The sequence below is a fragment of the Serinus canaria genome, chromosome 9 (assembly GCF_022539315.1).
Source record: "Serinus canaria isolate serCan28SL12 chromosome 9, serCan2020, whole genome shotgun sequence".
NCBI lineage: Eukaryota > Metazoa > Chordata > Aves > Passeriformes > Fringillidae > Serinus > Serinus canaria.
In genome coordinates, this window is record NC_066323.1 from 14426681 (window position 1) to 14449395 (window position 22715).

Here is a 22715-nt window from a genome sequence, read left to right on the forward strand (position 1 = left end):
AAGGTCTTCCTGCTCTTTTAAACAGGACTCTACATTTAGGTTTGAAGTTGTTAAAAAGTTGAACAATTTCATACTGAAACTTCAGAACTGCTGCTTTGAGCTGTCAGAGATTAATCTGGCATTTGGGATCCAGAGTAGTGTAACATGCTTTTGTGCTCTCCAGCTGTGTGAAAACACTCCTACTAAAAGTGAGCACACCAAAATTATTATTGTTGATACTTAATTTATGTAACTCAGCTGTGGTAGTATGTCACCTGGAGGTCATTAAGTGTACAACCCAAATTAAGCCAGCTTTCCACTTGGGTTATTATTTATGCCACTAATTAGTGGCAGCAGTAATGGGTAAACAGTGCCAGAAACTGCTCCATTTTAACCACTGTTACACTGATCTGCTAAATAAGGCAGTTAGCAAAGGTAGTGACTTGGTTTGGAGTATTCCCAGTCTACAGTTAATTGGAGAGTATTTCTGCTGCCTGGCTCCATCACTGGTCAGCTTGAGGGCTTGCTCTGCACTTGGTTCCAGACTGAAAGTCACTTTAAAGGGCTTCAATTTTCCTTTCTTCTCCAGATAACATTTATGTAAAGTACTGATGTTAGTAAGTCCAATGAAGAGCCAAGCTCACAGCATTAGCTGCTCAAAATTGTATTTACAGAGGAACTTCTACAGGAAAGTAATTGCTTGGAAATGTTGTACATATAAGGCTGTTATAGTATCAGAAGGAAAATAGATTTGTGTCCTGTAAGTGTTTTCCTATGCCAGAACAACCAGAACAGAGTAAAATGTCTCACAATTTTATTTAAAAAAAAAAAAAAAAAAAAAAAAAAAGGTAAGTTATTGGGCAAGTTTTGTTTACGGTTTGAGAAGGTGAGAAGGTAGATGAGTGCCAAGCAGCATGCTGGGAATGGCATTTCTGAAGTTGGAGTAGGAAAAGCAAAGTCTTCAGGTAAAAAGGAAGTCGTTAACTAATTTTAAAGATGAGGCACCTGAATAAGTAAGTCCCATTTAAACAGGAAAAATTTATTTAGTGTATATGGTGCTTCTGTATAAATGCTGCTGATCCTAGGAAAAAAAAAAAAAAGTAGCTAGGATACCTTGTTTTAAACAAGCATTCAGACACAATGGATGTATCAGAAACTTAGAAAATTAGAACATCTCTAAGGGGAAATGCAGAAGATTTTGGACAGTACTGGAGATACAGTGCTGTATATTAGCAAGAACATGTAGGAAGTGGCCTCTTGTACCCTTACAGAAAGAATTGCCTGTAGCAGCAGAAAATCCAGATCAAAATCACGGGTGATCAAATTGGCACTTACCATGGGAAAGGGGCTTGAAGCATACCCAAAGTTTGCATACACAGTATTAATAGCCTCTGGACCTGGCTTGTAGTACTGAATAATAACATGGTAGCCCAGTAGACAATTCCTGTGAGAACAAAAGTTGATTTCTCAGTAGCAGCTAAAATCGCGCTGGGAATTACCAGGAAAACCAGCAAGGACTACAGTGTAAAGCAAGATGCATATAGTGCTTTATATCTGGAATACTACTCACTCTCATGTTCTTGGAAAAAGTATGGCATAACCAGGAGAGCAGCAAGAAGGACTGAGGCTATGGAAGGGCTTTGACAGAAGGAACAGATAGGCTCTTTGGCCTAAAAAGGAGAGGACAGTGGTCCCAGGTGTCTCAAAAGTCATGGGTGATATGGTGAACATGTACAGAGAATAGCTGCACATAGTTGCTTATTAAATTGAGAGACATTAAGAGAAGAAACCAGGTGATGACAAAAGTAAGTTTTTTGTAACACTCTATGCAAGTAGTAATTTGATTTTGTTCATGCTAAAAGTTTACATAAGTTCAGAAGGGGGTCATGTCAAGTGCCTGAAAGAAAATCCTCAAAAAGCTGTTAACAGCAAAATAGAATAAGTGCAGGGATTTCCTGTATCAGTGACTGCAGGCTGCTAGAAACTAAACTGGAAAATACTGAAGACTGTACATTTCTCAGTTTGGAAACTCGCTGGGAAAGGAAAATAATATCCAGTATTTGGCCACAGCACATGGAAGAAGAATTGCAGAGCTATCAATAAATGCAGCTTTTGATCCTGTGCCATAAATTGGAATTCAGTTATGAGTCAGTAATTACAGCTTGTTGGTAGTAGCTTGGTATGACACCGAGCTGTGCCAGTTTAGGCAGCAGCAATGTAATTGTACTGGCTGAAATTAAAATGACACATCTTATTTTCCCTCTTAATCTGATTATGCTGAAATAAATAAAGGTACATAAACAGTAGGTTTAACAAGTAATATGGTTTGAGTCACAGAAGAAATGCTGTGTGTAATTTACAATTACACCCAGCACAAAACATTAGATTACCAATTAAAAATTCTGTGTATAAACTCAAGAGCTGTAAAGCTTCCAGGTTTCCTGGTTCAGGTATAAGAAAATAAGTATTAGAAAACAAGAAAATTGACATGTGACATGAGCTTGGAGAGATAATGGAAGACCCACCAGTGAGTCACCTTTTAAAGACTATCTCACAGATGAGTTGCTTTTCCAAGGATAAAGGTTTTGTCAGTAGGAAAGAAGGTACTAGGAACTAAGCCTTATTTTACAGACCAGAACTGTCCAGGCTTTTAATACCTGTGATAACAGTGTAAGGCCAGCCTAAATGCCCCTGCATTTCTTAAAGCTGTCTGAAGTTTTAACCTCATTTTCCACTTTTATATGCAGTTAAAAACATTTTGAGAGTCCTGCAGCAGAAACAGTGGGTTGTGAACACACAAGACTCTGAACAGACTGCTTTTCTAGCTGCATCCAAAGAAGCAAAATTATACCAAAGTAAATAGGTCAGTTCACAGGAGGAGTGTTGCACATTAGAACAGAAAGTGAAATGTAAAAGCAGAAAAAGAAAATAGTTGTTTTGGTGACAGGGCTTCAGGTGACCTTACTGGCTTTAGTGCAAGTGAAAGTTCATGTCTAATTAAGGCCTCCCTCTTCCCTTTTGAATCTACTTAATGAGGTAGAAAATTTTAAACTTTGTTCCTGCACTGGTGAAGTTACTTTAATTGAGAATGTGCCATTTTAAACCTGTAGGCATGCCAGTCACAGAAAAGAGAAAGCATTTCTTGCACTTCTCTTTCCTTAAGGACCCTTTACAGAAAACCAGGACTCCAGATGCTTACCTTAGTACATGCCAAAACCACCAGAGAAAGAATAGGCAAGAAGAGCACAGCTGTGCTCTTTTCAGAACCATCTCACTTTTAATTTTTTACATGCAGATTTGAATACCTCTTTAATTTCGATAATACTTTTGAGATTCATGATGACAGCGAGGTGCTGAAGAGAATGGGAATGTCCTTTGGGCTTGAAGCAGGCAAATGCTCAGCTGAGGACCTGAGAACTGCAAAATCACTGGTGCCAAAAGCTTTAGAAGGCTACATCACAGGTAAGTTAAATATTGTTCCTGATCAAATCCATAACCTTACTTAACTCAAGCAAATTTAATTATATTAACTTACATATGGAAATTTCAGGGTTTGTGGGACTTAGTAGGGTTGGTACATGAACCAGTTGTTTTGCTGTTAATTTTGGAAGGTTTATCTTAGTTTTCCTGTTGATTTAATGCACACAGATTTATAACAGTGTGATGTGCAAGCTGCATTATGAAGAAATTATTTCTTAAATAACTAAACTGACACCAAGAACAAATTTTTATGTGTTAGTATTAATTTTGAGTAACTGAGTGTATGGAGGAGCAAACTGGAAGAAGGCGGCTCTTCCCAAGCTGAGGAAAAGGAAAGAAAAAGAGCACCTTGAACTGGTGTAATCCCTCAGGGGCTAGCAGGTGCCACCTGAGAACCAAGCTTCTCTAAGTAAAGCAAGTCCATAGACTTCAGGACAGGTGTCCCAGGCAGGGGCTTTTACCTCCCCTGTTTGAACAGGCTGTGCAAGACTGGAACTCCTTCAGTCCATCACTGGACTGGAGCTGCCACAATTTGCTGTCACTTCCTACAGTTACTGTCAGTGTGTCCTTCTTGCTGCACCACAGCTTTAATTTAGCCCAGCATTTTCTCAAGTTTCTGGAGGGACTTTATCTGTAAAGGAAGTGTTACCCAATTAATGTGTACAGACCTTTGTTTTTGAGGAAAGGGAATAAAGCTCTTGCCCTGACTTCTCTACTGCTATATATAAATGAGAATTCAGTTACATGCAATCAAAGTAGTACATTTTAAATGGCTTAACATTTCAAACTACATCAGATGTGCTTATGTTTATTAACAGTTATCTGTATTTTCCTGGTTCTCTTGTCCTGTGGGTTTTAAAACTAGATTTCCTATTTTATTTTTGGTCAATTTTGAAATTGCACCTGAAGTCTTTATAAAATGGCATTCGCAACAAAAAGAGAAGTTGAAAGAAATCTTGATGTGTTCCTCACAGGTTCATTCAACTCAACATTATGTGTCAGCATGTGATTTATCAGCAGTGTAAAAAAGGGGAAGGGAGCAGAACCCATGTCTATTAATAGTTTTGCAATGTTGAAGTTACTTAATTGCTCCCAAGTGTCAAGGATCAAATTAAAATTTCTTTTTCATTTTAAGCCTGCATTAATTTACCTCCAGAAAACAGGGTTTCCTTACATTTGCAAAAAACCCTGCGTCATGACACTGTTTACTGAGTACTTCCCTAGTAGCAAACCAGCAGCCTGGAACCTGTATAGAGTTTTAATCATAGGAAAGGCACTGATTTTATTTTTTACTCAAAATCATTAAGGCAAGTAATGTACTCTTCATACATGGGTTACATTCAGCTGTTTCAGTCTCTGTAAAAGGTTAGCTTAGAAGTATTCCTAGTAGTATATATATTAAAAAAAAAAAGTACTTTAATTTACATACCAGTACCTGTATTAATTTTAAATGTTTATTCTATCTGTTCCTTATTACATAATTGTGCTACACAAATCTACAATTAAGAGAATGAATTGCATAGTGGTGGTTTCTAATTGCAGTAAGTTACCAATAAAGGAAACATTTAAATGTTTTGCACAGTATTTGAAAAGCATTTACCTGGTTACATTTTTTTTTATCTTCCCATTTTAACCTTGGGAGCCTTTAGACATTTTCGTGCACAGCAAGAGTAGGGAAATAGAAGGGTCATCACTGGTTTCTAGAATTCATGGTTACTTCTGCATTGTCATGATGACTCTTCCAAGGACAATGGCTTCAGTTACTACTATACAGGAAAAACAGATCCAGGTCTCTTATTTATTCACTGAGTAAATATATTGCAATCAAGATTCATTATGATCCCAGTAGCTGACTCTATGGACAACTGCTCCAGAAGCCAGTTCTGTTCTAATATGTCCAAATAGGTGAATTATTTCCTGTACAATGTTAGTTTGACCTTAGCCTGGACATTTTTCAGATAATTTCTGACTTGTAAACACTAACAAGTTTGTACTATAATCCTTACCAGAAGGACTAGAGAAGCAGTTGGAAGAATCCTAAGTGTAAACCAATTCAACTAAAGAAATTAACTTGACAAAAAATGTTGAACCATCTCAGCTTTGAAAAGTAGTAACTTTCTATTTGCAATGAACAGTCCCATAAATTACTTGGAACTGTTGAACTGATAATGTGCACATCAAAGCTTTATTGGTGGATTTTCTTTTAAAGAGGATCATGTGAATTAGGCCATTCTTCAAGTGCCCAAATTTCATAAAAGTAGCATCTTCTAGGTTTGCTCATTTCACCACGTTTTAGTAAATAAATGTATTTTTGTAATATGCATTTTAAATACTGCATTGGTGTGATCCCCAGATACAACTGCCCTGAAATCAGCAGAAGCTAAGGCATATTGACCCCCTAGAGAAAAAGATTCTGTGTATCTTACATTATTTTTGTAACACACTTTTCTGTTGCTTGACTGTCATAACTGACAATGTCTAAAACATGACTTGTGCACCAGCTTAAGAGGACATCCCAAGGGCACAATCCTAATTATACATTTCTGCCCATTTCTGCATTTTGACCCAGGTGCTTTCCCATGTGCTCTCCCTGAGCTGTTTCCTGGTACAAAAGTGCAGGCTTTGTCTGGCAGACGAGTTTGCATCAATTAAACAAGTAGAACTGTGTAGCAAAGAGCTCCAACCAGAACAGCTCAAGTGGAAAGGTGGGAGTGAGGTTGCTAGGTGAGCAGAAATACTCCACTGCCTGGGACAAGCATGAACTCGTAGAACAGCAGCCAGAGTAATATCTCTCTTTTTTGGGCTGTGCACTTCCTACCGGCACTTAACACAAAACCAAGTCCCACCTTTGTTGGTTGAGTTGTGACTACTAGAAAAAATAAGACAACATCTCACCTTATGTATCCCACACTGAGGCAGTGAGCAAAGTGGTGCAGTTTAGGACTTGTTTTTTTAACCTGTGTGAGGAAGTGCTCTGCTGTTAAGCTGTGTAATTATCCATGACTGGAAAATGGGCTGGAGATGGAACTAAAGAGCTAAGAGCACCCACTGCCAGAGCAAGTTTGTTCAGATGTCAAGAACATTCCCATGCAACATTTGTACATTAACTGCTAAAGCTTTTGAGGGTATTGCTTTAGAGCCCTCTCAAATAAAGTATAAATTTCTACCAAGTGTATCTGCAAGATACAGTATATAACAATGCCACTACTTGATTGGACTGCACCACCTTGGGAAGGTTTATTCAAATTGCTTTCCCTGGTTTTAAGTGTAGCTGTTAGTAATTGATCTACACTGCCAGAAGAAATAAGTGTTTTCATTGTAGGCACACTTCTGTTTTGACAGACTTTACCATACTGGTAAATGTCTTCAACTCCCCATATTTCACAAACTTCTTATCCCTAGCTCCTCAGAGTCCACTGGAAAACTGAAATATATTATTGAAATATATATTTTATTTAGAAATATAAGGCAATAAAAATTCAAGGCAGGGATATGCTTTTATGAACCACCTTTCTGCCATGTTTCTACTTTGTTCTTCAAAAAGAAAACTAATGAGCTATTATCCAGAAATGTTTATAAACCACAAGATTACTAGTAGTGTCTTGTTATTCTTCTGAAATATTAAACATGTATGCACAGGTACACTCCTTCAAAATACCAGGGAACAACAGTGTGGTACAGCTCTATTAGTCTAAATACACTGCAGTCATTCCAAATGGTTTAGCCTCCTCCTGCACAGACAGGAGGAATCCGTGAGAACATGTTCTCTGTAACATGAAATCTGCATTTAGGGCAATCTTGATGAAAGACATCGAGCTCCATCCACATTTAACTCTTCTCATCTATTCTGTCCTCACACATCACCCTAAAACTGCCATTTATCAATGTCTGCTATTATGTTCCAAGGACTGCTGCCAGGAACACCACCCTTGCTAGCCTTGGCAAGGCTACCATGACATTTAAATACCTTGCTGCAACAGCTTTCCACAGCACAAACCAAGGTAGCCTGTGGATCCATCCCTGTGGATGGTGAGCCAATTTACATGGCAATAAAACAGCCCTGCTTAAAACAGTCCCTGTTTTAACAGTCCCTGCTCCCTAGGCAGCATTGCCAAGTCTAGAGCAACCAAAGCTTGACAAGGACACAGGACAAATGAGAATGTGTATGTAACAAACAGTTATTTCTCTTACCTGCTGTTATAGAACAACTCTAGATAATTATGAGTAGTATAGTCCCAGTTACTGCAACTGTGCTGTCTAAAACAGAGGCTTGGTTAGGTATAGAATTTAACAGTAAGTTAACTCTAACTTCTGATTTAATGCATCCAGCTGGAACCAGATGCAAGTACCATGGGAAAGAACTAGACAGTCTGGGTAACTTTGTCTTGATGTTAACTTTGTGTGAAGATAGAATTTGGGCAGGTGAATAGAAATGTCTTATCTAAGAAACAAATTAGAAACACACACACACAAAAAAAAAATTCATAAATGTAATTTGGTCATTAGACTTGGTTTGGTGATTCTCTTGGCAGAAATGTGCATAACTGGAAACAACTGACAGGCATAACTTGTTAGAAAATTTGAAAACAAGTATTGTGGGCATTGTAAGTAACCTCTTCACATGTCTGAGGGGGCTTTTAACAAACTACCTGAAGAAACTTGGCATTATTGCCAGACCATTTTAATGGTCTTAACGCCCCCATTTCCTATCCCTAGGGAGGAGAGTGCCTTTCATGTCTCATGTGCAGTGTACAATAAGCTCTCTCTTCCATTCTTGGCACCAGCCCTTTGCCATGGTCTGTGCATGCCCACCGCTGCTGACCAGCTCTGGCTGGGGGCAGAGTGGGTGAGGAGGCTGCCCCGCAGCCAGCCATGAAAGCACCAGGCTGAAACTGCCTTTGGCCACCAAAACACACAGCAACACAGAGACTGCCTGGGTGGCTTTACTGCACTGTCTCAAACCCAAATAAATACAATTCCTTTGTACCTTCACCAAGTAGGGCAGCCAAGGCACTTGGAGCTGTCCGGGTATTTCACTGGGTCAGGCTGTGGCAGTAAGTTTCCATGAAGGACTCTAGAACTCATTTCAGATACCTGTGATTGCATACAGTCACCAGCCAGGTGAATCTTCTTCAGATAGAGGGAAAAGCTGAGTGCAAGGCTTAAACCAATCCACAAACACAGGACAGAATTTCATCTTGATTAAACAGGACACATGTACAGTATAAAACTCAAGCTGCTGGTACATTCTAAACTAAATTAAGGGATCCTAACTGCAAAGAGAATGCAAAGTTTAAAATTGTAAAAGAAAGAAAAAATGTAAGTAACTATCATAAATAGTTATGCTTTCTTCTAGATATGTCTGTGGGATTTTCGTGGATAAACCAAGGGTTAATTTCAAGTTCAGCACAAGCAGTTTCCCATTTCGAGGCAGCTGGAAGCACTTACGATGCTAAATCAAGGTAAATAAAATCATTTTTTATTCAAGAATAGTTATATATGCTTGTGGTACTTTAGTAACCTTGCTACTTCACACCATTTGCATGCAGGAATTGAGAAATTATCATGGCTGATTTTGATAGCGAAAAAGTCTCTGTCTTCCTTGAAGGAAAATTATGTTTGAAAGGTCAAATCAACATGCTTTGAACACTGAACATACCAGCTATTTTGTACCTATGTTTCATAAGAATAGAATCACTTTCAAGCCCCTTTTCCTGATTAACCTTAAATTCCTGCCTGGGCATGGACTACAGATAGATAATTACATGTGGATAAAAGCCTGGTAATATTTCTGAAGAATGCATAAGAATGTCTGCTCTTTAAATGCACTGCTATTTAAGCTCTCCTGAAAGAAGTTTAGTTCACACAACTTAATAAGAATTTAAAATTAAAAACCAACAACCAAACAAATAAACACCATGCACAAAACCCCAACCTTAAATACATCTCAGCAGCCAGACTTAACTTGGAGGTTACCTATACCATAAAAAATGGAAATAGGGATTATTATAGGGATTATTATTTTGGAGCAGGCTCTTTCTCATAGCATTTAACAGCTTCATTTTATATTGCAATCATTTCTGTGTATTAATGAAACTGTGATGGATTTCCTTTTTTTTTTCCTTCAGCTTAAGCAATTCTACTAGTTGATTATGAAAAAAAGGAAGTCACCCAATATTCTTTTTTATGCAATTTTCCAATGTTTTATCAACTCAACTAATAGCTGTGTTTACTGTAACACTTTGGGATTTTTCCTTGTTGGTAGCATTTCTCTGACTAAAGGAAAAACTGAGGCCAAAAAGAAAAAAGTTTAAAACCTCATGAGAAGCCCTCTAAATTTGCCCCTTTCTGTTGTCTTGCTAGTGAGAATCCAGGGTTGTGTTTGGATGCTGAAGTGGCCTTAGCAACTGGGCAGCTGCTTGCCCCTAGCAGTCAGCAGTCCAGCAGTGCAGCATCCCGGGGGGAGACGCCCTGCTCCTTCAACGAGGAAGATGAAGAGGATGAAGATGAGGATTCTTCCTCCCCAGAATGAGGACAGTGGAAAATGGAAAATACAAATTGCTGCTCAAATATTCTTAATGGGAGTTCCTGTTTGGATTTTACTGGTTTCTTGCCTTGGTTTGCACTGCATTTGGTGAACCAAAATGGAAACTTCAAGTTTATCCAAAGCTGAAATTGAAGAATTGTGTAACTGAACACAGAGTGACATGCAGAGACAGAGCAAAGTGGGTTTTATAAACTATAAATGAGGAAAAGAACAAAATCCCTGGAGATTTGGCAAAGTAAACCTTAAGATCAACTTTTCCATTTTGGGACTCAGTTCTCTGTCTTCCCCTTGTCTTTTTCAGATGGAGAAGAAAACAGCCAGTAAAAGCTGATTCTTGTAATGTCTTTTGGCTGTGCTGCCTTTAGAAAAAGGGGGAGAGAGCACACAGCACACACAAATGTGCTAAAATCATTATTTAAAACTATCTTGTATGAAAGTGGTTATAGGGAAAAGGGGCTGTTAAAATGTTTGCTTTTTTTCTGTTCGACTTGCTGTATAGAAGATTCTTAAAGTAATATAAATTGCAAGTGATTAAATGAATCTTGAAATAGTTTATATCCATTTTAGATACTCTAAAAGTAACAAGAAGCATTAGTATAAAAGGTTCATATGTTCATTTATATTGCAGGCCTAATTTATTATAAGTGATTATTCTTAGCCATTATTAAACAGTCAGGAAAAAAAACAGTATTCTCTGCACCAGCTTTTTTCAAGGAAAATAAGTAAAAAACCTGTATTTTCTAGATTACAGCGTATTCAGTGTAGCTTCTCCTTTATTGTTCTAACTTTATATAATCCCTTTGATATCAGAGCATGCCTTGTTTTTTTAAAAAAAGGCCTCCCACCATATTAAGGATCTCAGGCAGTGTGTTTTCAAGGCAGTCCTTTCAAATTTGGGTTGGGCAGGTCACATAACTTTTAAAGTCATAGGCTGAGGTTCTTAGAAAAAAAAAAAATTCAATAGTACATCATTTCATATTTTCTATTCTGGTCAGCTTGGATTCTGACAGACTTTCTTATCAGTAACTTCAGTTGCACTCACCTTGATGCACCTTTGAAAGTTGTATCAAACCATGTTAATAGTCTGTGGCTCAAGTTACCCAACACATATCTCATGTGAACTGTTAAACTTAGACTTGCAGCAGGAGGCTGTGTTTTCTATAGCTAACATCAAATCCAATCATAAAGACCTTTAAAAAAACCAAAACCTTGAATATCAATGCAAAATACACTGTAGATGTACTCTTCCCATGGTGTTCCAGTGACCAGGACTTTGCCTAGCTCTAAGTTAACTATTTTTCAGGAGGCAAATCTTTCCAGTTTTTCCACTGTCTGCAGGGGGTTGCACTGTGTCTCAGCTGTGTGAGGCAGCTGTCCTGGCTCTGTTCCTGCCCTGGGGGATGAGGCAGCTTGTGCTGCTGCTCACCTGAGCAATGGCAGAAGCTACCCCTGGGCTGCTGGCAGCATCCTTTCACAGCCTGGACTGTGTCCACATCATCTTCTACAGCCAAACCTGCACTCACTCAGGCCAGCAAGATCCAAAAGCACCAAGCCTGAGCTACAGAGAGAAAATGAGGCTCCAGCTCAAGAGCTGCCTGGCCATGTGCAGGAGTTAGCCCAGGGCTGGCTGCTCACAGGACAGGTAAAACTGTGAGGTGTAGACAAGCACCACCCGCATGTTTCCATTACAAACGGAAGCATCCAGATAGAAACTTCTCACAGATAGTTCAAACTCCTGCACCTGAGGAGTACCTGAGGGCAGCACCAGTACTAGCTATGGCTCTTGACTGAGCTGTCTGCTTTACACAAATGAATAGCAAATGCACAAACTACAATGCCTGCTATGGTACTCACCCTTGGGGCAAGACTGTTCAGACCATCCTGTGCTCATGGCTCACAGGCAACAGCAGACTGAGGGCTTTATACCCCCTCATTTCCACCAAATCTGTAACACTACCTCCATACCAGAAAAGCTTTACAGATACAAAAAAATATTCTTGCTGAGAGAGTCAGTGCATTGAGCCAAGTGGCTCTCTTTTGAGATGGGGGGAGAAGGGAACATGTACTACACATGTATTACTATGTAATTGCCAGCTTCATGATTGACATTTCATTTAAACAGATCATCACTTTAATTCTTAAAAAAACCACTGCTTCTTCAAAATTGCCCTGTCAGTAAGCTTTCATTGGAAAGGACAGATCAAAGGTAACTTATAAGGAATTCTTTAAGAGGGAGGGAAATATCTTCCAAAGTAGTTACACCACCCTCTCCCCAACAATACCCTAGGAACACATTTAACTTTACACTTTCTTCACACTTCCCACTCAAGATCGGTGTAAAAAGAAAAAACAGCAAAACACTAAACAGTTCTTAAAGAGCAGCACTTTGAACTATAAGAACCTGGCAAAAAAAGGCTTCTGGCCCAGAAATGGAATGTATTTTATTAGCAGTCAGTCTGCTTTACAGGGGGAGGATTTTTCAGTGACACCTTTCCTCCATTGATGTCTGTGCCCTTCAGAGCTGCAGCCTGCACAGCTGCTCACTTTCTGGTAAACATCTAACTATCAAATTTAAAGATAAAAAATAAAAAATATGGGCACGCATAGCATTTATTTGACAGTTGAACCAAGCCTTCAAAAGTTATTTTTCCTGGACTAGTTGAATACAAAGGACAAAACAAGTTAGAACATTTAGAAGAGACTTCAAAAGTAAATTCTTTCCTTGGGCTTCGTGCCAAGTACCAGTTGAGGATGAAGCTCAGCTAAAGCACTGCAGTCTTGTGGGCACACTAAAGTCTGAGAACTAGGAGAATTTGGGGCCTGATCCAGCACAATCACCTGTGTATGATCTCAGGCAAACTTTTAAATCATTTCTGGTGATCTTAACTGCCATATTTTAAAAAGACACAAAAACCACAAACCAAAACAGGTAAATGCAAGACCTCACCAAAGGCAGCTGCTGCAATTGTGAGTAAGAAGGGGCTTGAGAATATTAACAAACCACAGAGCTCTCACTGAGCTCATGGCAGTGCTTAGGCTCAGCTGCTTCCATACACAGGCCCTCCCTCCTGCTGAGAGCCAGCAAACACTTTCCACAGTAAAATGGTCATGACCAAGACTGGTTTTCCCATTTTCTATTCAGTTCCATCATCATCTCCTGTCTCATGCAATACCCCTGAATGACATTCATTGACAGGAATCAAGCAGCAACTGGTACTAGGTCATACTTCGTGTAAGAAAAAGTGAACACTTAAATTTTCATGCAACTTATATTTAAGATAAATTTAAGGGATGTGTCTGTGTCTTGGAACACTCTCTCTTGATTATACATTCAGGAGGCACTTGACTGCAAGCCATATAATGCTGTATGTAAATGCCTTTATAGCTATTGTGCACTGAACAACTTTATTTCTGGCCTAATTTTGTGGTGCTTGAAAAATCTACATTTGATTTAGAAAAGCTTGTCAGCTCCACTATCTAGGTGAAAAACTACGAGTGGAAGACAGCATTTTTCTATTATCTGGAAATAAAACATAATGTTTGTGGATTTTGACATTCAAAATTGTATTAAAGTGCACCAGTCTTCACATTTCCACACTGGAATTAATGCCAACAATCTACCTAATCTCAGAAAGTGTGTGTATCTAGTAAATAAGACCAGTTCACCTGAAGGTATGACTTAAACCCAGTAAAAGCCCTGCTGTAGGTGTTTCCATTTTGGTTAAGGGGTTTTAATTTTTAAACTACAGCTTGCAAATACCCCTAAATCCTTTTGAGTAGCTAGAAATTGCTGAGAATACAGAATTCCCACAGAAGGGCTGTCAGCCTGAAGTAACATTATGTAAAAAGGCCTAATAACCAAATTTTAATCCTTTTGGGGTTTTTTTAAAGAAAAATGAGGCCTTTGTGTTCATACATGAAATGATGCTTGAATTTAGAATTCCACAGTTAAGGTTTAAAAATTCAAGTGCTTTTTTTTTTTTTACCAAATCCACCATTTTAGTTCAAGAGTATAGGTGAAACTTAACCACACTTGAACTCTGGGCAATACTCCTTTTTGTAGTTAACTGGCCCTTTTCACCTGAAAATAATCCAGGCAGTTGATGGTAAAGACTTTCCCTTCAGCAAGTTAAAGATGTTTGGCATTTGGATTCATTTAAAATCAAAGCCAGCACCACCGGGTATGGTGTAGAGAAAACAAACCAAAGCAAGCTATCTTCTGCCTGACCCACCTCATTTATACCTTTTCATTCCAGGAATCTCTCAGGAACACCATTATATTAAATAACCAGATGTAACGAGCTGGTGAAAGACTAAATGTGCTTTTTTAATTTGTGATTTAAAAAACTCTAGTAATAGCCATACTTTGAGGTGACATCCTTCTACTGCAGTTGGGTCACTGAGGCCAAAGGCGTCTCAGGTGCCTCTTGCAGCATTAGTTGAACAGGGGAAGGAGAAGCCAAGGGCCTGTTTATGGAGGTTTGTTGTTTAACATGTGCCACTTGAATTCTGGCCTCTGTCTGCAAGCAATGCACCAATTAATCATTTGTGATGTTGTGGACATCACACACCTACCTGAGCACACGAAAGCTCTAAATACTTAATTTCTGCTGGCAGGTGTTCACACAACCCAATTCTGATACCATAAAACTGCATGAAACTCAGTCCTTAGACTTAAAGTTCCCAAATCAGATAATGTCTTTCCTGTTTAACTGTTAGAATTTTGTCTGGCGAGTATTTTTAAGAGGCTGTGAGTAACTCTTCTCTTCCCAATCTAGGTATATTGCCAAAAACTACCCATAACCAATGTTACTCCCATTTGTTCATTCCACCTGCAAAGGATTATTGTCCTTGCAAGTCACTGCTGAGCTGCGTGTGCAAGAGCCCCTCAGCTCCTTTAATCTGAGTGCCTGAGGTGGCATCCATGGATCCCTCCCCAGCTGGCACTGAGAGGGAGGGGAAGGAATGCTCATTACAGCAGTCTGGCAGTAACAACTGAAAGGGCTGTTCCTCACAGCTGTATAGTCACTCTCCACCTTTAATACACCTGCCCTGTCTGCCCACCTAGAGATCAGATAAACCAAAATGGTTTTTTTTCTGCTTCCATATTTTTGACAGTACTGAAGAATCCAGCATTTAGGATATCCACCTAAACTGCAGAACACCAAAAATCCTTGCTCAAAATTGGTCAGAAGTAACATCTGAGATCTCGCTATCCAAATCCCAAGGGAAAGGCTCCTACTTAGGACCAATATGGAGCAAGTAAATACTTTTGCATTTCTCTAAGAAGAAAAGCAGACTGACCTGGGTCAGGTCAGTATCTTTAACAGAGCCATGATAATTCCAAGCAGACACAGGAACCTGCCAGTAGCCCAAACTTGCATCTCTAAGATTCTTAGTCTTCTGTATTGGCTAGAAAAGTACAGTCACTTAAATCTGATTTCTCTAAATGCCATTCTTAAGTACTCAACATTCTCCAGGCTTAGGTACTTTAGATATAAGGACAGCATAGGACAGCAGGATACAGCAATTTCAAATTTAAACCCAGCTGTAGCTGCAAATCAAACTCATCTATGCAGAAACTTTCCAAGACAAATTGAGTTGACTTTAGCCCATTCCCCTCTCCATGGTGAGTGAAACACTTGTCCCTCACACTGCCTGGTTCCTGTGCTGCCCACCCACACGATCCAGGCAGCCAGAGAGGGAAGAACATCACATATCCACAGCCCTTCCTGCTGACATTTTCAGGTCACATACAACTATTCTGAATGGCCACAAAAGTTAAAATTATCAGAAAAGGTAAAGTCCACAAAACTAGTCTCCAGGCTTTTTGATGGGTTTGTTAAATGGCTATTGTAACTTTAACAATTAGTAGATTTGGTCATACTAATGCAGGGACTAAGTGGATCTCCCAGAATTTCCCCAGGAAAACACCATCTGAATCACAACCCATCATACAAGTTTCTGAAACATTCCCTTGTCCTAAAGGCCATGCTGAATACATGAGAAATACTTCAGAGAAGCATATGCAAATGTTATGACACTATCTCACCTGGACCTACCTGCTGTAAAAAAAAAAAATGAATCCTAGTTTGAACAAACCTGTAAGAAGTAGGATGTGAGCCTGTCCTTGTTCCTCAGGCCCTGACTGCAAACCATGCCCTGGCACCAAGGCACAAGCTTTGTGTTTGCATATCCTACTCAGCATCAGGAGAAACTGGCCAGCAGGCACAGGCAGTGTTTTACAGCAGGACTTGTTTGCTGGCACCTGGGGGATGATCTGGCAGTGGACGAGTCCTTGGCAAGGAGGATTGTTGCTGAATTCTGAATGCTGATGTGACATCAGCCCATGTTCTGAAGGTGCTACAACATGCAGCAAGGGGTAGAAAAGGCAGGTCTGGCCTTCCTCCCCACCCTTACAGTAGCACTTTTTAATATCCACTATATTCTATATGGAAGTAATTGTAGAGACACTTCCTTTTCATATTTAAAATGCAGAAACCACTTGAAAGTCCATTAACTTTTAATTTAAACTTTTTTTTAAGAACAAGGCCAGTCACGGACAAAGCAATTTAATGACCTCCAATGCTGAACTCAAAGCAGGGTTTTGTAAACATAGTGGGTGGGAAGAGACAAATCCAATTACAAGTATGCTAATTATATGGGATTTGAAGTTTAATTAATTTTTTTAATCTACTCATCTTGCTTTCCCAAGATGTGTATTGGCACAAAGTGTCACACAAACACTTTGGTGGAAACTTTTCTCCCTTTTCTTGTGCTAAGCTCTTGTATCTTCAGGAAAGCCCAAGTTTCCCATTCATCTTCATTTGCTGCATATTTTTGAATTCTCCATAGATTTCTCTCTTTCCAAATACCTATAAATTATGAACTAAAGTTTTATTTTTGCAGAAAGTCTGCTATTAAGCTATGCTGATTTTTTGTCCTGAACAAATAATGTTAATTTCCACTACCACATTGTACGTGGCTAGGAGTAGTGTAAAAAAAATGTGGTAGTGTTTTATGTGCTTTAAACACTGACAAAGATATAAAGAAAAGTGCATATACAAAGTTTTACTTTCCTAATAGGAACACTGGCATTAGCAAATAGTATATTTGAACCAATAGGAAATATTACTTTGTAGTAGCAAACACTTTGTAAATAAATACTTGTTATTTTTTTAATGGAAATTTTATAGAAGTTTTTTCTGTATACTCAATTGATCCCATGTTTACTGAAAATGCTGCAAGTGGGAATTGTACATTGTAAATGGGGGTGGGGAGCAGAGTTTGGCTGAGATGAAAGCTGTGTATGCTTTGGAGAAGAACCACCAGTTTTCTGTGAACTGAAATGTAAACCTTAAACTGTAGAAGAACTGAATAAAAGAATTTCAAGGCAACAGGACCGAGCTTGTCTTTGAGAAGAACACTGCAGAGAAAAGGTTGCTCAAGGTTAACACTGCCAGTCTGTGCACCTCGTTAGGAAAACAAGGAACTGCCCTGCTTTACATGGGAAATATTGCAGCCTCTGGTTATTGAAAACACCACAGTCTAGCAACTGCATCCTCCTTGGCTGGTCATTCAGAGAAACATCCTATGTCCTTATCCAGGAAGATGTGCTGGACTTCTGAAATGGTTACATTTTGATAACTCACAAAATGTTTAGGGATATTGTTGTCCCTATCCATTCAAGACACACACCTGATCTATACCTAAGAGAAGGCCCAGAAACAGGGTGTTTTCTTCCAGTTTCATGCTAGATCTATCCTGCTGAACACCCTTCAAACACCTACAGACTGTGAACACATATCCTTCCAAACACCATCCTGTTTTGATAGCAAGAATCCAAATGACAAGAATTTAGGCAGCATTAGATGCAGTCCCTCTTCATCCTGTGTTGGTTTTCCAACTCTCCCAAACATGAAAACATCAAGTAATGTCACAGTGCTTGCTTTTCTCCACATGCAGAGAAGAGCCACAACTCACTATTTTTAATCTCAAACCAGCTAAAAGTAAAGGTTAAAGACAACAGCAGAAGACTTACAAAACTGTAAGTTCATTCTTGTGTAATAAATAGAAACTCTACCACAAACTCCTTTCATCTAAAATGCAATGGCCTATTTGGGAAAGCATTTTTGCTAACAGATTTGGCAAATAACCACCTAACACTCGTGCAAAGCCTTTTTTATGGGCAAGAAACACGACTGCAGAAATGAGAGGATGAGAGGGTATAGTCTTTATACCAGCAATAAAGATATACAGGGCTTATTTATGCTTCTTATTAAAAAAAGTAAAAATCCTTACCTTCTTTTGTGTCAGTGCTCCATAAGTTGCTATCAGAATGACTCTGAAACATTAAGCTGATGGTGAACCTGGTTAGAATAAATACTCTCCTCTAAACAATCCTTAGCTCTTTGTGCTATGTTTTCAGCTGGGGATCTCCTCCCCAAGAACCCAACAAAGCAACTGAGGAGATGCGAGAGCATAAAAGCCCATTTCATCTTTTCTAAGAAGTACTCAGCATGGATATCTAAGAAGTCTGCAAATAGTGCTCTCTGAAATTACAAATACTTTTGGTTAGTTTCTCTGTCCAACCAGATACCATCATATAAACTAGTTTATGTTTTTCTTCACCTAAGCAAATCTGTATGTTTTCTAAAATAAGGAATCAATGGTAACTGCTACAGGATTAAGGTGCTCTGTGCTAATAATGGAAACATTAGGACAACAACAAATATTGTACTTGGTCAAAAATAACAGTATTTAAAACTGTATCTTGTTGAATTCCACACATTCTGTTAGAAAGCAAAAATATCTGGAAACATTCAGGAAAACTAGAAAACCCCCAAATTTGTGTAGGTTTATTATTCATTAAACTCTGTCTCAACCCCAAGTGTAGGATAGGAGATAAATGTGAACAATACTTCATTGTCCGAGCGCCGTGTCACGAGTGCTGCCCTGGGCCGTGTGATCCGTGTAGGTTGGTAGCTCCTGAAGAGGCTCAGCTGTGCTGCAGTGCCCGTCCTTCGCCTGCCGGGGGAGGGACCCGTCTGCTCTGGGGGTCCCACACAATACTGAATTCCTGTTCTGCTCCTTCCACTGGAGATCGTTCAAAAGGCTGAAAGACCTAATGTCACTGGGACTTCTTGCTGAACCACAGTTCAGGGGTAACAAAATAGAAGAATCTGTTCCTATATATGTCACAGAACTTCCCATCTGTCACAAAGGTTAAATCAAGTCCCAAACTGCTGAAGGCACTACTGCCCACTGGTTCTTAGAGTTGCCCCCTGGACAACTCATTGCAGGCTCGGTTTTGTAACATTTCAGCAATCTCTCACCGGCCACTCAACTCACAGACCCATTAGAAAAATGAAAACCACTGTCCCAGGCAAAGCTGCACAGGAAGCAATAGAAAAGCCTACAATAATGAAATGACATCAAAAGGAAGAAGTAAGCAAACAAAAGGCTTTGTGTTCTTCCAGCATAAGGCTGCAAACAGAGCTACAAAATGGCCAAATTGTCAAAGCACCTTTCTTGTCCAACACATGAAACCACACAGCCAGTCCCTTGGTTCAAATGACCTGTGCTAACTCAAGTTTTCATCATCCTGACATTAAAGTCCAGGTTATGTAGCAAAGACAATATTACATACAAATACTAATTCAATTAATCTGCCGCCATTAATTGAACATTATTTTTCAAATATTAAATGACAAAAATTACAATTAACACCATATTATGTAAAAAGCAGCAAACTGCATTTTTACAGCAGCTGCTGGCATGAGAAAGACAGTTATTTTTAATAAATAAGCACCACAAGGACATAAGTGTCTTGGCACATTTAGAAGTTAAAAAACGTTTCAAATGAGTAAACCCCAGGAAAATGTCCTAGCATTGACCTGTGTATAATTTAAGTCTCCGGCTCTGCAGAGTAAAATTAAAGCAGCAAGCAGAGCTCCCAGTAACAGGACTGGGAACAAGTTCCTGCAAGGAAAGGCAGGCTGTGAGCGCACCGCAGACAGCCCGCGGTGACTGCCCACACCGCACCCACGCTGCTCCGCGGTAAAGGTAAAAAAGAAACCCGTGGAGCTTCCACAATTGGCAGCATGCTTTAAGGCCACACCTTAGTTAAGCATCAGAAAAAAAGGTGTTTGCGTGTTCATGTGTTTTGTTAAGAGGCAGTTCTTGTGCTTTAAATCTACTGTTTTGGGATGACAGCTTTCGACCAGGACACCTTTCCAAGAAACTGCATCCCTGTCTTGAGGACCCGGCCTCATTATTTGCCGAGTTCCCACGTCTGCCCCTTGTGTTGCATTGCTGGGGGCACTGCGCTCCCGGCCCGCTCTGCGAAGGCTCAGCCGGCGCCGCTTTCCGCACGCACTGTCCTGCACAGTCGCCCCTCCTCTCTCCCCGCCACCGCCCCGCGCAGCTTCTGTACGCCTTCCGCGCTCCGGAGCGGGGCCCGCACCCGCGCCTTCCCCTCCCCTGCTCCAGGGGCACGTCGGGCCGGGACCCGCCCCAGCGCCCGCGGGGCCAAGCCCAGGCGGGCCGGCGGCTCCTGCCCTGACCCTGCGCTGCCCGCCCGCCGATCCGTGCCCGGAGGGGCCCGCGGTACCTGCGCTGCCCGCCCGCCGCTGAGTGCCCCGAGGGGCCCGCCGTACCTGCGCTGCCCGCCCGCCGCTGAGTGCCCCGAGGGGCCCGCGGTTCCTGCGCTGCCCGCCCGCCGCTGAGTGCCCCGAGGGGCCCGCGGTTCCTGCGCTGCCCGCCCGCCGCTGAGTGCCCCGAGGGGCCCGCGGTTCCTGCGCTGCCCGCCCGCCGCTGAGTGCCCCGAGGGGCCCGCCGTACCTGCGCTGCCCGCCCGCCGCTCCGTGCCCCGAGGGGCCCGCGGTACCTGCGCTGCCCGCCCGCCGCTCCGTGCCCCGAGGGGCCCGCGGTACCTGCGCTGCCCGCCCGCCGCTCCGTGCCCCGAGGGGCCCGCGGTTCCTGCGCTGCCCGCCCGCCGCTCCGTGCCCTCAGGAGCCTGCGCTCGCGCCCTGCCCTCACGGTAGCGCCCCGCGCTCCTCCGCGGGCCCGGCGCGCTGGGAACCTGCGGGAACACCGCTGCTAAACCCACCTGTTTATAAACATTCCCGATTTCGGGAGAGTTTGGAATTTGCATCTTAACACTAAGATAACACTAATACATTACCATAAGTAAGTCATTAAGCATAATTAATATTAACCAAGCTGTAGAAAAAGCTGCTGTAAGTGTTGCTAGTAAGATGTAGGTTAACACAGCTGCTGGCTCTTTGCAATCGGGATGGCCAGGCTGATGAAAGTCTGCTGAAAGCCCAGGTTTTTATTGTTATTATTTTCAAACCTTCTCACCTTTTGATATTTTCTCATCACCTCATTAGCATGACTGAAGCCAAGTTCTAAACATTCTATCTAGGCTGAAAAACTACTTGATGTTCTGCCAAGCTTCGTTTTCTGTCATCAGGCAATGCATTAATTCTATTGAATTAAGATTGGATGTGATAGGGCTGCTCTGTCTAGAGGGCGCTGCCAAATGACTGAGTCAACTGTATCAGAGCATTTATCAGACAACTATTTGTTGGCCCTCAAGCAGCAAAAGGAGGAGCAGAAGCTCTTGGACTGGCAGAGACCTGCTGACGTTTGTACATTAACTGCAGACCCTTCCAGCACATCTGACTGTACAACTGTGTGTTCCTGAGATGGTTCATATTGACCCATCTACTTATCTGTAGGAAACGGGTGATTGGCATGATGTCAAATGGGCACATATACCACCAGAGATGCAACAATTCCAGGAAACAAAGCAGTCTTGGATGGTGAAGATTTTTCAGAAATAACTGCAAATTCATTCATTTCAGGGAGGAGTGCCCATATTTCAAATCTTTGTAAAATGTATCACCAAGCAGTACATTTTCTGACAAATGAACCATTCAGAGTTAAAAATACACTGAACTAAAAGATAATTTAAAAATATAATAATAATAATTTTAAAATATAATTGCAGCCAAATATATACCCCACTCTGATTATTAATAGATATAATCCCCTCAACTGGGAGTTCTCTTGTTTCTATTCAACTGGTTAAACTTGTGCTAGAAAAGTTTATATGAAAATATCAGTAGCAAAAAAAAAAAGACCAAATAAAACAGGAGAGTGTCCTTTTCAGTGTTCAAATTCTTAAAAGATAAAAAACCTGAAAGTAAAATGTAGTGAAGTCCAAGGGCATCGGAAAAAGTGGGCCAACAGACATTCCTCACCAAGTGGGTCTGGTTTCATGGGCACAGGATGCACATACAGCAGAACAAGCAGGCACCCTGAGGAGTCACTAAGGTACTTCCAGAATTATTTTTACCTTCTCCATTGGCATGTTTTTGTAACTATATATAGGGGGTAAAGGATACCCAGGAATGTGCTAAAGCTCTGAGACTGCTATGGAAGAGAGAAAATGCACATGCTGTACTCAGCTCAGTGTTCCCTGGGCTTGGTGGTGTTAAACTGAACAGGAGAAACTGCAGACTTGTGCACTTAGCCCCACACTCCACTGGCCCTTACTGATCAACAGCAACTACTCAGTCAGTGGAAGAGCTGCTCCAGATTCTTGCCTTTACAGGAGTGGCAGTGTACTGTGTGCTGGGTTTTCTCTCAAGGAGCTTGGCCAGCAGGGGAACACAGAACACATTTTGTGCGGTGCAGAAGG

The 22715-nt window shown here is 40.8% G+C and overlaps 1 protein-coding gene and 1 long non-coding RNA gene across 6 annotated transcripts in view; one reads left to right on the top strand and one right to left on the bottom strand.

The window, feature by feature from the left end:
- TFDP2 (transcription factor Dp-2) overlaps positions 1-17403 on the top strand; it is a 55753-nt gene extending 38350 nt beyond the window's left edge. For all 4 annotated transcript variants that reach the window (XM_050977990.1, XM_050977991.1, XM_050977992.1 and 1 more), the window contains 3 exons: positions 3275-3441; positions 8816-8921; positions 9823-17403. In XM_050977990.1, the coding sequence (XP_050833947.1) occupies positions 3275-3441; positions 8816-8921; positions 9823-9991 (442 nt within the window). In that variant the 3' untranslated portion in view covers positions 9992-17403. The remainder of the gene's footprint in view (positions 1-3274; positions 3442-8815; positions 8922-9822) is intronic.
- LOC127059900 (uncharacterized) lies at positions 804-21083 on the bottom strand. Of its 2 annotated transcripts, XR_007778246.1 has the most exons (4): positions 20941-21083; positions 18928-19421; positions 18308-18363; positions 804-1423 (listed from the first exon to the last, which is right to left on the bottom strand). It is a non-coding gene; the product is annotated as an uncharacterized LOC127059900 (long non-coding RNA). The 2 variants fall into 2 exon arrangements; XR_007778245.1 differs by lacking the exon at positions 20941-21083 and having other exon boundaries at positions 18928-20647.
- Between the last annotated feature and the right edge of the window lie 1632 nt (positions 21084-22715).